Here is a 15,996-nt window from a genome sequence, read left to right as displayed (position 1 = left end):
TTTTAAGCTCTCTTAGTTTCCCCACCTTCAAGAACTGTTAAATTGACTTTATTTTTCTCCCAACTTTATTGAGATATAAGTGACAAATAACCCAAGATCCCTTAGTCTTTAGTTACAGTATATCTGCTTACTACTGGTCCTGTTTTAATGCAGGAGAAAAATGAAGGCATAAAGCAAGTTGCTTAAAGCTACATATCTACTAATTGGCACAGCTGGACTCTGAACCTACCAGTGTGTGATTCCTGAGCTTTTAGTCTCAACCCAAGTTAGTATGCAATATATATTTTTTCTTTTTTTTTTTAGGGCCACATGTGGCATATGGAAGTTCCCAGGCTAAGGGTCAAATCTGAACTACAGCTGCTGGCCTGCACCACAGCCATAGCAACAAAGGATCCAAGTTGCATATGCGACCTACACCCCAGTTCACGGCAATGCCTGATACCCAACCCACGGAGCAAGGCCAGGGATGGAACCCACAGCCTCATGGTTACTAGTCAGGTTTGTTATCGCTGAGCCACGGTGGGAACTCCCAGCATTCAATGATTGCATCTATGACTTTGGTCTCGGGTTTTATTTAAGGTTAAACACAAATGAGTAAGTACGACATCACTTAGAATGTTATATCCTAGCAGCATGCTGCATGACTTGCTCCATGTCCACAAATTGACATGCGAAAAACTTGAGTGCCCATTTTCTGGGACCAAGGGGCTTTAGGGAATAGAATTCCCAGGCTGAACTGGCCGTGAAAAGATCCTGAAGGAGTTCCCACTGTGGCACAGGAGATTAAGAATCTGATTGCAGCAGCTTGGGTCACTGCCCTGGCCATTGATCCCTGGCCTGCACAGTGGGTTAAAGCATCTGGTGTTGCTGAAGCTGTGGTATAGGTCAAAGCTGCAGCTTAGATTCAATCCCTGGCCTGGGAACTTCCATATGCTGAGGGTGTGGTCATTAAAAAAAAAAATCCTTAGAGTTCCCGTTGTGGCGCAGTGGTTAACAAATCTGACTAGGAACCATGAGGTTTCAGGTTTGATCCCTGGCCTTGCTCAGTGGGTTAAGGATCCGGTGTTGCCATGAGCTTTGGTGTAGGTTGCAGATGTGGCTCAGATCCCACGTTGCTGTGGCTCTGGTGTAGGCCAGCAGCTACAGCTCCGATTAGACCCCTAGCCTGGGAACTTCCATATGCCACAGCAATGGCCCAAGAAATGGCAAAAAGACCAAAAGAAAAAAAAAAAATCCTTAAGTCCACACCTGTCTTGACGAGCTTCCATTTGTTCTTTCACATTTTCTTGTACCCAGACACTCCCATTAAAAAGGGCTCCATTATCTTTGGTCCTCTGAGAATATTCCTGCTAGCTGTTCCTTGTCAAGTCTCTCTTTCCAAGAGACTACATCCTACACCAAAAAGTGCTTTCCATTTTCCAGAAATGTGTACTATCTAGAGAACGTCTCACAGGCCTACTCCATCCAAGTCTCAGTTGACTTGCCTTCTAGATCATCCCTGGACCATCTTCGCTGTGTAATCTGTAGTAGCAGTTCCCTCACTTGGGGGAGAAAGAGCCTCTGAGGTTTATGAAGCATCCATGTCTTACAGGCAATCGAGGACTTCTTTTTGAAGTTGGAGATGCTCCTGAGGGCTTGGACCTGACTGAAGCCACCCCTGGGTACAGATGGCAGATCGTCCCTAATGCCAGTGCCCCATTTGGATTTTGGTCAAAGGAAGGGCAACCCTTCAGGTATGTTGTAGGAAAAGCAGGAGTCCAGGTCACACACATTTTTACTGGCCTGGCTGAGGCTGGGAGATAGGTCAATAAGAAACGAGATTTCCAGAGGAAAACTGAAAAACATCTACCCATTCATCAGCAACCAAGTTGGACCATGGTTCTCAGCCCATATCGGTTATGCTGGTGGACCACAGGCCTTTTATGGGTGCATACTAAATGTCGATCAAAAAGTAAAATTTATATTTTCTAAAGGTTACTTTGAGGTTTGCTTTGGAGAGGACTGACTATTCATCAGAGCATTGAGCTGGGTAGCCCAGGAAGCTTGGTAAAAAAGCAGGGCCAAACTTGCTGCAGGACCATGGTTAAGGGGTGAAACTGACATCTGGGTGGTGCTAAAGAAAGACACAAAATGCTCGCCCTTTGAGCATATGAAGGAGCAGAGGTCAGGCAGCGAACAGTTCTGGTGAAACAGCCCATTAGTGCCCAGGGTCAATCCGATGACTGGTTGCATAGCAGAGGAAACTCCCATGGGCTCTGGAGACATTGTTTTCTATAGTAGTGACTGAAGTGTGGTAATGGTTTTCCTGTTTAGTTTTGTCCTTTTCATTCCTTCAAGGATGCGCCCAAAATGTCTCATATTTTAAGTTGGGCTTAAACACATAGAAAGTTAGAGAATTGTAGCAACACAGGTAGCTCTTAGTGTAGTTATGGTTGGCTGGCTCCTTGATTGTGGGGTGGATCTCTTCTCTTTTTTTTTTTTTTTTTTTTTTTTGTCTTGTCTTTTTACTGCAGCACCCGAGGCATATGGAGGTTCCCAGGCTAGGGATCTAATCAGAGCTACAGCTGCTGGCCTACACCACAGCCACAGCAATGCCAGAGCTGAGCCATGTGTGTGACCTACACCACAGCTCATGGCAACGCCAGATCCTTAACCCACTGAGCAAGGCCAGGGATCGAACCCGCAACCTCATGGTTCCTAGTCAGATTCATTAACGCTGTGCCACGACAGGAACTCTGGATCTCTATTCCTTTTAACATGCTTCTCAAGGAGGTTGGGCAGGCCTCCTGTGTGCGAATTCCAGCCAATCTGTGACCTCTTTCTAGGATTTGGCCGTTTCGAACGTCATTTCGGTTGTAGAACGGAAGGCTTTGTTCCTTGTTCAGGGAATTTCGGACATCAAAGGAGCCAAGCAGGGAAGGAAATCTGTGAACAGAGTAGAGTTGCTATGGCTTTGGAAGCCTTACTAATTAGATGTCTAGCCACCAGGATGTAGGTTTTAAAGTGGCCATAATTTGTGGGATTTTTTTGTGTGGCACCTAATACAGCATCTTTATCACACTTTTTGAGGACCATCAAAAATGTTCAAAGGAAAACCTTTCAGCTGTGTTCAGTGTGTGCGAGAGCATTTAGGAGAAAGGCCACCTCAAAAGACAAAAGGACATTTGACCATCTGGTATGACCTGTACTGTATGTCCCTCTAACTGTCATTTTGAGGAGCCACAAACCAGACAAGAACTCTTTCTATTCTTTCTGCCTTACTGCTATAAAATTAAAAAAAAATCTAAATAAATAACCTGGAATATTGATTGATTAAATTATGATAATGATGGATCTTTACATAGTTATTTTCAAAACTACTTTCAGAAAATATTCTTGGTATTTATTGAGATAGTGTAGTTATCTTTTAATTCTGTCTATCTTAAATATTAGGCCATTAGTACAGAACAGAAGCAGAGTCACAGACATGGGGAACAGACTTGTGGTTGCCAAGGAGGAGGGGAAGGGAATGGGATGGACTGGGAGTTTGGGGTTTGTAGATGCAAACTGTTACATTTGGACTGGATAAGCAATGAGATCCTGCTGTATAGCACAGGGAACTTTATCCAATCACTTGTGATAGAACACTATGGAAGATAATATGAGAAAAAGAATGTATATATATACATACGTTATGACTGGGTCACTTTACTGTACAGCAGAAATTGGCACAACATTGTAAATCAACTATACTTTAATAAAAAATACTAAGCCATTAGGATTTATCTTAAACATTAAAAAATGTGGTCTTATTTGAAAAATATTTCATAAAATTGTCTGCAATCTTTTCCAAAGTTGCCGGTTATGTCTTTTAATTTGAAATTGTTAATACTTTCCATTGATGTTTCTCAGTGGACCAGAATATTTTTAATTGGAAAAATACTCTCTATAGGCATTGAGGTTCTTGGTAAGCTCAAATGCTTTTTTTTTTTTTTTTCTTTTTGGTAAAATATTATTTAATTAGTAAACCTCCAGCAATGAAAAACTATGTGCTGATCACTTATGTTAAACACATCATTGCATTCAGCATTGAGAGAGTTAGAAGGTCTCTCAAGGTCATTACCTTTGGAAATGACTAGCCTTGTCATGTACATGTACAGCTGTAGAGGCAGGCAAGGCAGCATGTGCAGAAATTCCTCAGTGCCTCCAAGTGTGTCTTATTCAGTTCAACGCATAGAGACTGACATATCTATGTTCAGGGCTTTTAAGATAAATGAATTCATGAGCTGCAACAACTGAGGAAGAAATTACAGGTCTAGTTTGCCTATGAGGAACTGTACTCTTGGAGAGGTAAAGTGTCTTTTTCAATGATGTGCCATTATCAAGTGGCAGAATGAAGCTCTGAATTTCTCTGATTTCAAGTCTTCAGATTTCTGCATATGAAAGACCTACACCACGTGGTGGCACAGTCCTTTATTCTTAGGATTTTTTTTTTTTTTAAATTGAAATATAGTCGAGAGTTCCCGTCATGGCCCCGTTAGCAAACCCGACTGGTATCCATGAGGACATAGGTTTAATCCCTGGCCTCACTTAGTGGGTTAAGGATCCAGCGTTGCTGTGAGCTGTGGTGTAGGTCGAAAATTTGGCTTGGATCTGGCGTTGCAGTGGCTGTGGTGTAGGCTGGCAGCTGTAGCTCTGATTCAACCCCTAGCCTGGGAACCTCCATATGCTTCAGGTGTGGCCCTAAAAAGACAAAAAGACAAAAAAATATATATATATACATATATATATAGTTGATTTCCAATATTGTGTTAGTTTCAGGTGGATAGCAAAGTGGTTCAGTTATACATATATATGTATATATCCCTATTCTTTTTTCCCAATTCTATTCCCTTACAGGGTATTACAAGCTACTGAATGTAGTACCATGTGCTATACAGTAGGACCTTGTTGTTTTATCTATTTTGATATGGTAGTGTGCCTCTTTTAATCCCTTTCTCTCAGTTTATCCCTCTCCAGGAATATGGTACTTTAAAGAGGACACACTGGTAATATGAAATCTCACACAGACACACTCCTGTTTCCTGCCAAGTTAAAGTCTGCCGTGAGAGGGAGAAAAGAGCAAGTGGCCTCTCTCAATATCATTTGGGGCCATTTCATGACTGTCACTTTACTCCCTTCATAAAGAACTGCAGAACTGTTGTTCAGAAGGCAAGTGGGATGGTTTGGCAGAAAGATCTTTGTTAATTTATAATTATCCACATATACTGATAATTATTAACATGCTAAATGTAAAATGGCTAATGTCTGACATTGGCCAGAGGGGTGACCTAATTAATACCTTGTGGAGTATGAGTAATTTGAAGGAAGAGACGAGGAACAGGATCCTAGAACGGGTCATAACTCAGATTGGCAATCTCTCTTTATTTCTAATGATGAGAATAAGATTTAGTATAGATTGAGTTCCTGCCATGTGCTAGGCCCTGTCCTGGCTGTGTAGGTGAATGATCTTAGCTAAGCCTCTAGGTGACCCTACACTGTGGCTACACCTTTCCCGAGACAAGACGTCACGACTTCCTAGGAAGTTGCACCAGTGCAGAGAGATGGGCTGAGTAGGGAGCCAGGCAAGCACTGCAGGGGTAGCTGCATCCAGAGGCCTCTGGCCAATCACGTAGCACAGAGTTAGCCCCTCCCCCTCATTACCATAAAGACAAACAATGCCCCAGGGCACCATGTGCTGGGTCAGTGATTCCAGGCTTGATTGCCCTTGCTTCTTTCTCTGTGTTCCTCTGCTTTTCAGGGCACGGCTCAGTGGGTTCTTTGTGGCCCCAGAGACAAATAATTACACTTTCTGGATCCAGGCTGACAACCAGGCGTCCCTGTATTTCAGTCGGTCAGAGGATCCAAAGACCAAGGTATTCACCATCCTCTCCTCCTTCTTCCTGTCCCCAGCCCTTCACTCCTGAAAAAAAACCCAAAAGACAAAATGAATACTCTCCTGTGTACTGAGAGTTGTAACATGCCATTAAGCAACCAGGGATTTTAGTTTTTTTTTCATTAAATTAAAAAAATTATATGTATAAATTCCTATTGTGGCTCAGAGGGTTAAGAACGCAACATAGTGTCAGTGAGAATGTGGGTTTGATCCCTGGCCTCTCTCAGTGGGTTAAGGATGAGATGTTGCTGTGGCTGTGGCTATGGCCAGAAGCTGCAACTCTGATTCGACCCCTAGCCCAGGAACTTCCATATGCCTCAAGTGTGGCCCTAAGAAAAAAACAAACAAAAGAAAGATATGATTTACATGGTTTTAATTGTTGGAAAAGAGCTTGGTTGAATGTGTTGGCCTGTTTATTGAGCATTTACTGTAAGCTGAGCATATGCTACAACTGTTTTATCTCTCATCTTCATAGCATTGTGTGAGCTATGTCTATTTATTTAAGTTTTCCAGATAAGGAAATTGAGGCTTAGACAGATTGTATGGCTGATCCAGGGCCCCTGGGAACATGAGGCATATCTAGAACTCAGATTTGTCTGACTCCAAAGCTTATGCCTTTCCCATTGATTTTGGGTAGCGATGTAGTCTGTTTCATGCAGGAGTTTTCTTTTTTCTTTTTTTTAGGTCCGCACCCATGGCATATGGAGGTTCTCAGGCTAGGGGTTGAAAAGGAGCTATAGCTGCTGGCCTATGCCACAGCCACAGCAATGTATGATCCAAGCCTCATCTACAACCTATACCATAGCTCATGGCAATGCTGAATCCTTAACCCACTGAGCAAGGCCAGGGATTAAACCTGCAACCTCATGGTTCCTAGTCGGATTTGTTTCCACTGAGCCACAACGGGAACTCGTATGCAGGAATTTTCTGATCCACTTTGAAGGATAAGAAAATGTGTTTTAGCAAACAGCCAAGATGAACTAGCACCGCTGACAAAGAACCACAGCATTTTTTCCCAAATGATGAATATGCTTCTATGAAATTGCTTTCCTACTTGACTAGAGAAACATCACAGATTTTGAAGTGGCCAGGTCACTCTAGGTCTCTCAAAGGGCTTCATATGACTTTATCCGCAGCATCATGTAGAGTTAGGGTTTCAGGTTGGCTGTTCCAACCAGCCTCATCTTAATACTTTTTAACTTAGAGAGAGAAGAACAGCTGGAGAAGCAGAGGTCCTAGTGTAATGGGGCCAATTTGATGGAAAAGGCAGACCAACTCCCAAATCCCTCATTAGTAGCTGTCTGGACACTTGCTGTTTGAGAAAGAGAAGCCCAGAAGCTTCACAGTGCTGGTCTTGATGTGTTGATTGGGGCGCAGGTAAAAGTGGCCTCCATCATGGTGGGCACTGCCAGCTGGTTTGACTCCTGGGAGCAGAATGGGGGTGAAGAGATCTGGGCACAGAAGACCCCCCAGCTGGAGCTGCTTGGGGGAGCCAGATACTACCTGGAGGCAGAGCATCAAGGGAGAGCCCCCAGCAGTGGGGTGAGGATTGGTGTCCAGATCCACAACACCTGGCTGAATCCTGAAGTGGTCAACACATACCTCCGGGAGAAGCATCAGATCCGAGCCCATGCACAGAGACTTCCAGAAATCCAGGTCTGCATGTTCTTGCCTGTTTCATGGGGCTGGGTTCAGGGGTTGAACTCTGCAAGGAATACAGACCCACCTAGTGGAAGGATGGTTGGCTGGGAGCCAGGAGACTTGAGCTGTGATGATGACTCTGCTGCCAAAGAGACAGGATATCCGTCCAATAGGATTGTGAGGACTTTAAAAAAAATTACCAAGGTTTATTAATACGATGACCTTTACTCATGTACTTAGTCTTAGGAATTTAAGTTCCTGGCAAATCCTCCTTTGGAAACATATTCCCCAGTATGGCTATAAGGTCCTCCTAACACCCACACACATGTTTGCATGTGTGTTAAATGTACGCATATGAGATTGCATAGCTTTTCAACAGATTCAGGTTCTATTTCCCCATATGCTGTGTTTTCTAAGTCTGCTTTGTAACGGTCAAGGGCTTTGGGGTTCTCGATGTGCCCCAGATTTTGGTTGAGTAAGTTTGGTGTACTTTTTAAAAATTGAGGTACAGTTGCTTTGCAATGTTGTGTTTGGAGTACTTTTTGTTAAGCAAGAATGACTCACTATGGATTGTGCCTCTTAAAGCTTACAGTCTAATCATAAAACAGGCACACATGGAGTTCTTGTGGCTCAGGGGAAATGAACCCGACTAGTATCCATGAGGGTGTGGGTTTGATCCCTGGCCCAGCTCAGGTTAAGGATCTGGCGTTTCCTCAAGCTGCAGTGTAGGTTGCAGATGTGGTTTGGATCTGGCGTTGCTGTGGCTGGGGTGCGGTGCAGGCCAGCAGCTGCAGCTCTGATTTGACCCCTAGCCTGGAAACTTCAATATGCCATGGGCAAGGCCCTAAAAGTAAATAAATAAATAAATAAATAAACAAATAAACAAACATGCACACAAAGAACCACAGGACAAAGTAGAAAACAGCAAGTGATATAAGATGATAGATCTTATTTTTAGTGCAAAATTGTGATGTGCCCAGCAAGGGAATGTAGCAGAAGCAAAGTAGAGACTGAATGGGCCTCTGAGAGAGTGTGACCTGCCTGGAGCTGCTTCTGCCTCCCAAGCTACCCCTGAGAGAGAACTGGCTGAGAATGGCTGAAGGTGGGCCCTTCAAGGGCCACAGTTAAGTTGTCACGCTCTAAAGAGAAGGAGGGAGTCATGCATCAATGGGGAGATAGACGTGTATGTTCTTTTTCTTTTTCTGATTTTTTACGGCCACACCAGAGGCATATGGGAGGTTCCAGGCTAGGGGTCCAATCGGAGCTACAGCTGCTGGCCTATACCACAGCAATGCAGGATCCAAGCCACGTCTGCAACCTACACCACATCTCATGGCAACACCAGATCCCCGGCCCACTGAGCGAGGGCAGGGATTGAATCCACGTCCTCATATGGATACTAGTCAGATTCGTTGGGCCGCAACAGGAACTCAAGACATGTATATTCTTCCAAGAAAAGTTTTCTTTAGCTGTTCTTTAGTTTTCTTTAGTTTTCTTTAGCTGTTCTCCAGATAGTTCTGGATGATAGTGAATTAAAAAAAAATGGAAATTGCAATAGCAAGCCACAGAGGTATATCCTAGCTTGTCTTTCTGGTTCAATCTCACATGTTATTTAATTCCATCACTCTTGACCTTGTAGATGCTGACTGTGTCCGGCACAGGGAACTTCTTCCTTACCTGGGACAATGTCTCAAGCCAGCCGATCCCTGCAAATGCCACGGCCTATCAGGTGGGAACTTTCTTTGCAAAAAGAGAGGTGAGGGAACTAGAGGTGGTCTTTAAATGCGTGGGATGAACTCCTGGTCGATTTTTTAAAAAACAGATTCAAACAGCCATTGAGGAGTTACTTGCAGTCAAATGCAAACTGGAACCCCTTTCGGCAAACATCCTGCTCCGGCTGGGATTCGAACAAGGTACCACTCCTGGTTTGACAGATCCTGACCCTCTTCTTCATCTGTGTCCTCTCTCTTTCTCTCTCTCTCTTTTTTTCCCTGTAAAATGGGAACAAGCTTCGTTTCCTCTCTGAGGGCACTCTGTCAAATGAAGACATGGAGGCTAGATTCTGACACTGAGTGTCCAAGAAAGCAGCTGTGTGCTGGGGAGGGACTGCTTGTGAGGGAATCAGAGAAAGAAAAGGTGTCCCTTCTGAGCTGTCAGGTGGAGCAGAGTTAGAAATCAAGGATGCTGGGGCGGGGGGGGTTGAGTAAGGAAGTGGGGAAAAGGCAACAGTAAAACACTGCAGATCTCCTTTAAGTCACATTGCATCTCAAATAAAGGAGTTATTACATAAGACAGTAATCTAACAAATTTTAAACACGTGAGCGTATGTTTTAAAAACACTAAGGTGGATGAGGGTGCGGGTTCGATCCCTGGCCTCGCTCAGTGGGTTCAGGATCTGGCATTGCCCTGAGCCGTTGCGTAGGTCACAGACGTGGCTCAGATTCTGCATTGCTGTGGCTGTGGTGTAGGCTGGCAGCTGTAGCTCTGATTCAACTCCTAGCCTAGAAACCTCCATATGTTGTGGGTGTGGCTCTAAACAAACAAACAAACAAACAAACAAGATGGGAGTTCCTCTAGTGGCTCAGCAGCTTAAGGATACAGTATAATCTCTGTGAGGATGTGGGTTCCATCCCTGGCCTTGCTTAGTGGGTTAAGGATCTGGCATTGCCATAAGCTGTGGTGTAGGTTACAGACATGGCTCAGATCTGATGTTGTGGTGGCTGTGGCACAGGCCTCAGCTGAAGCTCCAATTGGACCCCTAGCCTGGGAACTTTGTATGCTGCAGGTGTGGCCCTGAAAAAAAAAAAAATAAAACTACTAAGGTGAACTAAGTTACAGTCAGCATGCCTTATCTTTTTTGTGTGTCCTGATGCTCACAGAAAATGGTAATAGATTTTTGATGGCATAGGGGTAAGGTTTCTAATGGCTGGAGCCTTCACACTGGGGGCGAGGGGGTGGTGGTGAGGGGTGGGGTGTGCGCAGAGTGCCTGCTCCCTTAAACCCTATCCAGCTCGCCCGAAGGCAGAGGGGCCAATGTTATGGCAAACCTATGACCTATCTCCTGCAGACTTGCTGGGAAGCTCCATTTAACCTTTACACCTGTCTTCTTTTTATAATGATTTTTATTTTTTTCCATTATAGCTGGTTTACAGTGTTCTGTTAATGTTCTACTGTATAGCAAGGTGACCCAGTCACATATACACATATACGTTCCTTTTTCTCACATTATCCTCCATCATGCTCCATCATAAGTGACTAGACATAGTTCCCAGTGCTATACAGCAGGATCTCATTGCTTATCCATTCCAAAGGCAATAGTTTGCATCTATTAACCCCAAATTCCCAGTCCATCCCACTCCCTCCCCCTTCGCAACCACAAGTCTGTTCTCCAAGTCCATGCTTTTCTTTTCTGTGGAAAGGTTCATTTGTGCCATATATTAGATTCCAGATATAAGTGATATCGTATGGTGTCTTTCTCTTTCTGACTTACTTCACTCAGTATGAGAGTTTCTGGTTCCATCCATGTTGCTGCAAATGGCATTATTTTGTTCTTTTCTATGGCTGAGTAGTATTCCATTGGGTATATATACCACAGCTTCTTAATCTATTCATCTGTCAATGGACATTTGGGTTGTTTCCATGTCTTGGCTATCATGAATAGCGCTGCAATGAACATTCAGGTGCATGTATCTTTTTCAAGGAAAGTTTTGTCTGGATATGTGCCCAAGAGTGGGATTGCTGGGTCATATGGTAGTTCTATGTATAGTTTTCTAAGGTACCTCCATACTGTTCTCCATAGTGGTTATACCAATTTACATTCCCATCAACAGTGCAGGAAGGTTCCCTTTTCTCTGCATCCTCTGCAGCTTTTGTTATTTGTGGACTTATTAATGATGGCCATTCTGATTGGTGTGAGGTGGTACCTCATAGGAGTTTTGATTTGCATTTCTCCAATAATCAGTGATGTTGAGCATTTTTTCATGTGCTTGTTGGCCGTCTGTATATCTTCTTTGGAGAAATGTCTATTAAGGTCTTTTGCTCATTTTTCCACAGGCTTTTTTTGCTGTTGAGTTGTATAAGTTGTTTGTATATTTTAGAGATTAGGCCCTTGTCAGTTGCATCGTTTGAAACTATTTTCTCCCATTCTGTAAGTTGTCTTTTTTTTTTTTTTTTTTAAGGTTTCCTTTGCTGTGCAAAAGCTTGTCAGTTTGATTAGGTCCCATTGGTTTATTTTTGCTTTTTATTTTTATTGCTTTGGGAGAGTGACCTGAGAAAAGATTTGTAAGGTTGATGTTAGAGAATGTTTTGCCTGTGTTCTCTTCTAGGAGTTTAATGGTGTTTTATCTGTTTTATCTTATCTTTTAAGTCTTTTTTTTTTTTTTTTTTTTTTTTTTTTTAGGGCTGCACCAATGGCATATGGAGGTTCCCAGGCTAGGGGTTGAGTTGGAGCTACAGCTGCTGGCCACAGCCATAGCCACAGCAATACAGGATCCAAGCCGTTTCTGTGACCTACACCATAGCTCATGGCTGGATCCTTAACCCACTGAGCCAGGCCAGGGATCAAACCCGCAACCTCATGGTTCCTATTCGGATTTGTTAAGCACTGCACCACGATGGGAACTCCTTATCTTTAAGTCTTTAAGCCATTTTGAGTTTATTTTTGTGCGTGGTGTGAGGGCATGTTCCAGTATCATTGACTTACATTCGGCTGTCTAGTTTTCACAGCACCATCTGCTGAAAAGAGTGTCTTTTCCCCATTTCATCTTCTTGCTTCCTTTGTTGAAGATTAATTGACCGTAGGTGTCTGGGTTTATTTCTGGGTTCTCTGTTCTGTTCCATTGGTCTGTCTGTCTGTTTTGGTACCAGTACCACACTGTCTTGATGACTGACACCTGTCTTCTTTTACCCCAACTGCATTCAGGGCCGGAAGGTTCCAGTTCAGATGGGAACATCACCAGTGGGACGGAGCCCTTCTGTGGGAGGTTCAGTCTCCATCAGCCTCATCACCTTGTCCTGACACCGCCTGCTGCCCAGAGGGGCTACCGGCTAGATCAGTACACACACGTAAGCAGCAGCCCTCAGGTGGGAGGGTGGGGATTGGAATTCTTCTCTGGGGTTGAGACTGAAGAAGCAGAAGCACAAAGGAGTGACTGTGGTGACTCCCCAGGGCGTTTCGGGCCAAGGTGCCAGGTGTCAGCTGTGAATACACACCTCTGGTCCTCCCTTAGCTCGTTGTTCCATGGACATGCCTTTGAATGAGCTGAGACCTGAGGGAGTTTTGATCTGCGCTAGTATTTTCTTGGCTCTTTAGATACTGAGCAGAGTCTAGACTCTGGTTTTGAATTGACTTGATACCCTGCACGTTCTCCGTGTCTTACTTTATTCATGGGTATTCATGGGTGAAGTGGGTAATAGTGCGGTCTGCCTTTCAGGTTTTTGGTGAAGGCTGTATGAGATAAGCTAGTAAAGTGCTCAGGCAGTGGTTAAGACTGCTTTCAGGTAGGTCATTATTATTTATTATAGTTATTATTATTATTGATGGATGGACAAACACGTCCCTTCAATATCTCCTTTATCCTCTGCATCAGTAGCTCTGCCCTTGGGAACCGGAGTGAGCCCTCCTGAGGTGGCTGACTCATGGTGTTGCTTTCAAGTCTTTTCCTAGTTGAAGGGCAGGGGGAGCTGGGACTAAGTGGTTCGGGATGGGTCACCACCTGTCTCAGCCTTTCCTCTACAGCAGGGGCTCCCAGTGGGGGTGAGAATTTGCCCCCCTAGGGGAGAGTTGGCATTTTGGGTCTTCACAACTGGGGAAGTGTTACTGGCATCCAGTGGATAGGTTCTAGGAATATTGTAAACATCCTAGAAGACACAGGGCAGTGCCGCTCCCACCCGGAAAATCATTAGCCAAATGTCAACAGTGTCATAGTTGAAAAATCCTGCTCCAAAGCCTTCTCATGCCAAACAGTTTTACTAAACTCAGAATTAGAAGCTGAGGATGCTGGGGAGTTAGGGTAAAGGAAGGAGGCTCAGAGAGGTTCAGTGACTTCCTCAAGGTTGCACAGGTATCTGGGGATAATGGAGATGCTCTAAATTGAGATGGCATAGTGCTTGGCATTGAATAACTCTCTGTTGGTTACATAACAATTTACTCTAAACTCGTTGTCTCTCCAGCTAGACTGGTAAGCTCCAGCAGGGCAGGGCCGGGCTGACCATCTCTCAGAGTTTGAGGCAGGTTCTCGGGGGCAGACCGTCCTAGACACATGTTGCGGGAATGGCTGCCTCTTAGTGACAGATTTGAAGGACTTGTTTGGTGTCTCTAGTTGTGCATTGCATACAAGGCCCACGTGTACACGATCCTGAGGGTGACCCTGTCCTTCACGATCGGCTTTCAAAACACCGTGAAGAAGAACGTCACCTGTGACTGGAGCCTCGCGGGGACCAGTCCCAGCAGGTAGTCACTAATCCTCGGGCAGGTGTGGTGGGATATTCTACTGGCTGGGATGATTAGCTCTCCTGGGGACAGTGGCCTATGGGAGGTCCTAACGTTCATGGATATTGGGGTCTCAGATGCTCACTTCAGCTCTGAATGCATTTGACTTGGCAAAGAAATTTGATAGAATAGTTAGTGGAGTCTCCTTTGTGGCTCAGCAGATGAAGAGCCTACCATAGTGTCCGCGAAGATTCAGGTTCAATTTCTAGCCTTGCTCAGTGTGTTGAGGATCCAGCATTGCTGTGGCTGTGGTGTAGGCTGGCAGCTGCAGCTCTGATAAGACCCCTGGTTGGGAACTTCCATATGCCACAGGTGCAGCTCTAAGAAGAAGAAAAAAAAAAAAAAAGAGCACTCAGTTGTTAACATATCAAATACTCCCTAGGAAGAGTCTGACATTTCTCATAGGGATAGAATCACAGACCATCATCTTTGTAAGAGATTTTAGGGACCATTCCTTGACATTACAGATGAGAAAAATGGGGGCCCAGAGAATTGGTGATTCACCAAAATTCATTCTGTGAGTGAACAAAGATGCCGGAATAAAATTCAGGCATCTTGATTCCCTGATTCAGTGCTCTTTCCTTATCTCTGTGGGTTTTGTAATTGGTTTTAGACCTAAATGAGTCTGGTTCTGTTGAAGGGCATGCATCTTCTCAGTGGTTAGAGCCTAACATGTGAGCTGCTGAGGACACACAGTTATACTGTCATTTGAATGTACCACTGATATTGGGTGGCATGATGGATGGCGGACTAAAGCATGACTCATGGGTGTTGCATCCACAGCTTACTGGGCCCATCGTGGCCGGGTGCTTGTACCGTGGCTCACAGGGCTGATGGGGTCTCCTGGCTGCATGGGCCTCAGCCCCAGGTTGGAGAACTGCAGCTCTCGGGAGAGGACTGATGTGCTCACAGGAGGCCCCTTTCTGCTCTGTGGTTGTTTTCAGCTGGCAGTTCACCTGCACTGACCTCTGGAAGGTGTGTGTGCAGCGTTCCTTGCCCCTCCAGCCACCTCCTGTGAACTCCTCAGTGCTGGTTCATCAGATTGTCCTCCTGCCTTTGTCTCCGGAGATGGGCGTGTTCTCTGTGGATGAGATTTTTATTGCAGACACTAACCTAACAGGTGATTATCGAATCTGCTCTCCTCCAAGGACCTGGCCATCAAATGTGATCCTTAGACTTTTCTAGAGAGGCTGCTTTTCTTTCTCTCCCTCTCTTTCTTTTCTCCCTCCTTCCCTTCCTCCCTTCCTTCCTTCCTTCTTCCTTCATAATCTCTACACAGTTGGTCTCAATAGTCCTAGTTAATTGCCTGATGTTCATCTGAACAACTTAACATTATATTCTAATATCCTCTGTGAATGTTCTTTTTATCTAGTGGTAACTACCCTGTATTTCTCATTTAGTTCTCAGAACCCTATGAGATGGTCCTACCATCCCCACTCTCTACATGAGGAAACTAAATCTAAGAAGGGTGGCTGAGTGTCTTGCCCCAGATCAGCTGGGATGTGGGGGAGACTGGAACCCCGAGATCCTTGACACCAGAACCAAACCTTCAATGACTCCATACTCAGCAAATCAACTTTTATCGAGCACTTACTCTGTACCTGTGTCGTGCTCAGCACCGAGCCTGCAAAGATGCTGCCTTTAAACTCTTTGCTGTCTAGATTGCACAGACTTGGAAGAGAAGCTGCCCCTTACATGGTGCATCATCAAAGAGAAAGACTTAAACTCTGTGGTGCTGGTCATTTAAAGCTGGCATCTCACCAAATTCTGCCTGCTAGGCAGACTGATATGTGTCTTGAGTTCCACTTTAGAAATGAGAAAATGGAATCTTAGAGAGGTTATGTAGATGAGCCAAATGGTAGCCTGATAGAAGTGGAAAATCAGGATCTGAACAATGGTCTGTCTTAGAGCTTGCACTCTCTCTGCACACGTGTTGACTCCAAGCCGTGGA

At 44.6% G+C, this 15,996-nt stretch overlaps 1 protein-coding gene across 10 annotated transcripts in view; it reads left to right on the top strand.

Annotated features, from left to right (window-relative positions):
• Positions 1 to 15,996, top strand: part of PKHD1 (PKHD1, fibrocystin/polyductin) — a 477,788-nt gene that overhangs the window by 34,562 nt on the left and 427,230 nt on the right. For all 10 annotated transcript variants that reach the window (XR_002345756.1, XM_021098821.1, XM_021098820.1 and 7 more), the window contains 8 exons: positions 1,592 to 1,733; positions 5,780 to 5,894; positions 7,292 to 7,570; positions 9,195 to 9,284; positions 9,378 to 9,468; positions 12,477 to 12,619; positions 13,876 to 14,006; positions 14,990 to 15,165. Coding sequence is in view for 9 of the 10 variants with exons in the window: in XM_021098821.1 (XP_020954480.1) it covers positions 1,592 to 1,733; positions 5,780 to 5,894; positions 7,292 to 7,570; positions 9,195 to 9,284; positions 9,378 to 9,468; positions 12,477 to 12,619; positions 13,876 to 14,006; positions 14,990 to 15,165 (1,167 nt within the window). In the remaining variant the exon portion in view is untranslated. The remainder of the gene's footprint in view (positions 1 to 1,591; positions 1,734 to 5,779; positions 5,895 to 7,291; positions 7,571 to 9,194; positions 9,285 to 9,377; positions 9,469 to 12,476; positions 12,620 to 13,875; positions 14,007 to 14,989; positions 15,166 to 15,996) is intronic.

The sequence above is a fragment of the Sus scrofa genome, chromosome 7 (genome assembly GCF_000003025.6).
Source record: "Sus scrofa isolate TJ Tabasco breed Duroc chromosome 7, Sscrofa11.1, whole genome shotgun sequence".
In the NCBI taxonomy this organism is placed as follows: Eukaryota; Metazoa; Chordata; class Mammalia; order Artiodactyla; family Suidae; genus Sus; species Sus scrofa.
This window is presented reverse-complemented; position numbering and strand designations above follow the sequence as displayed.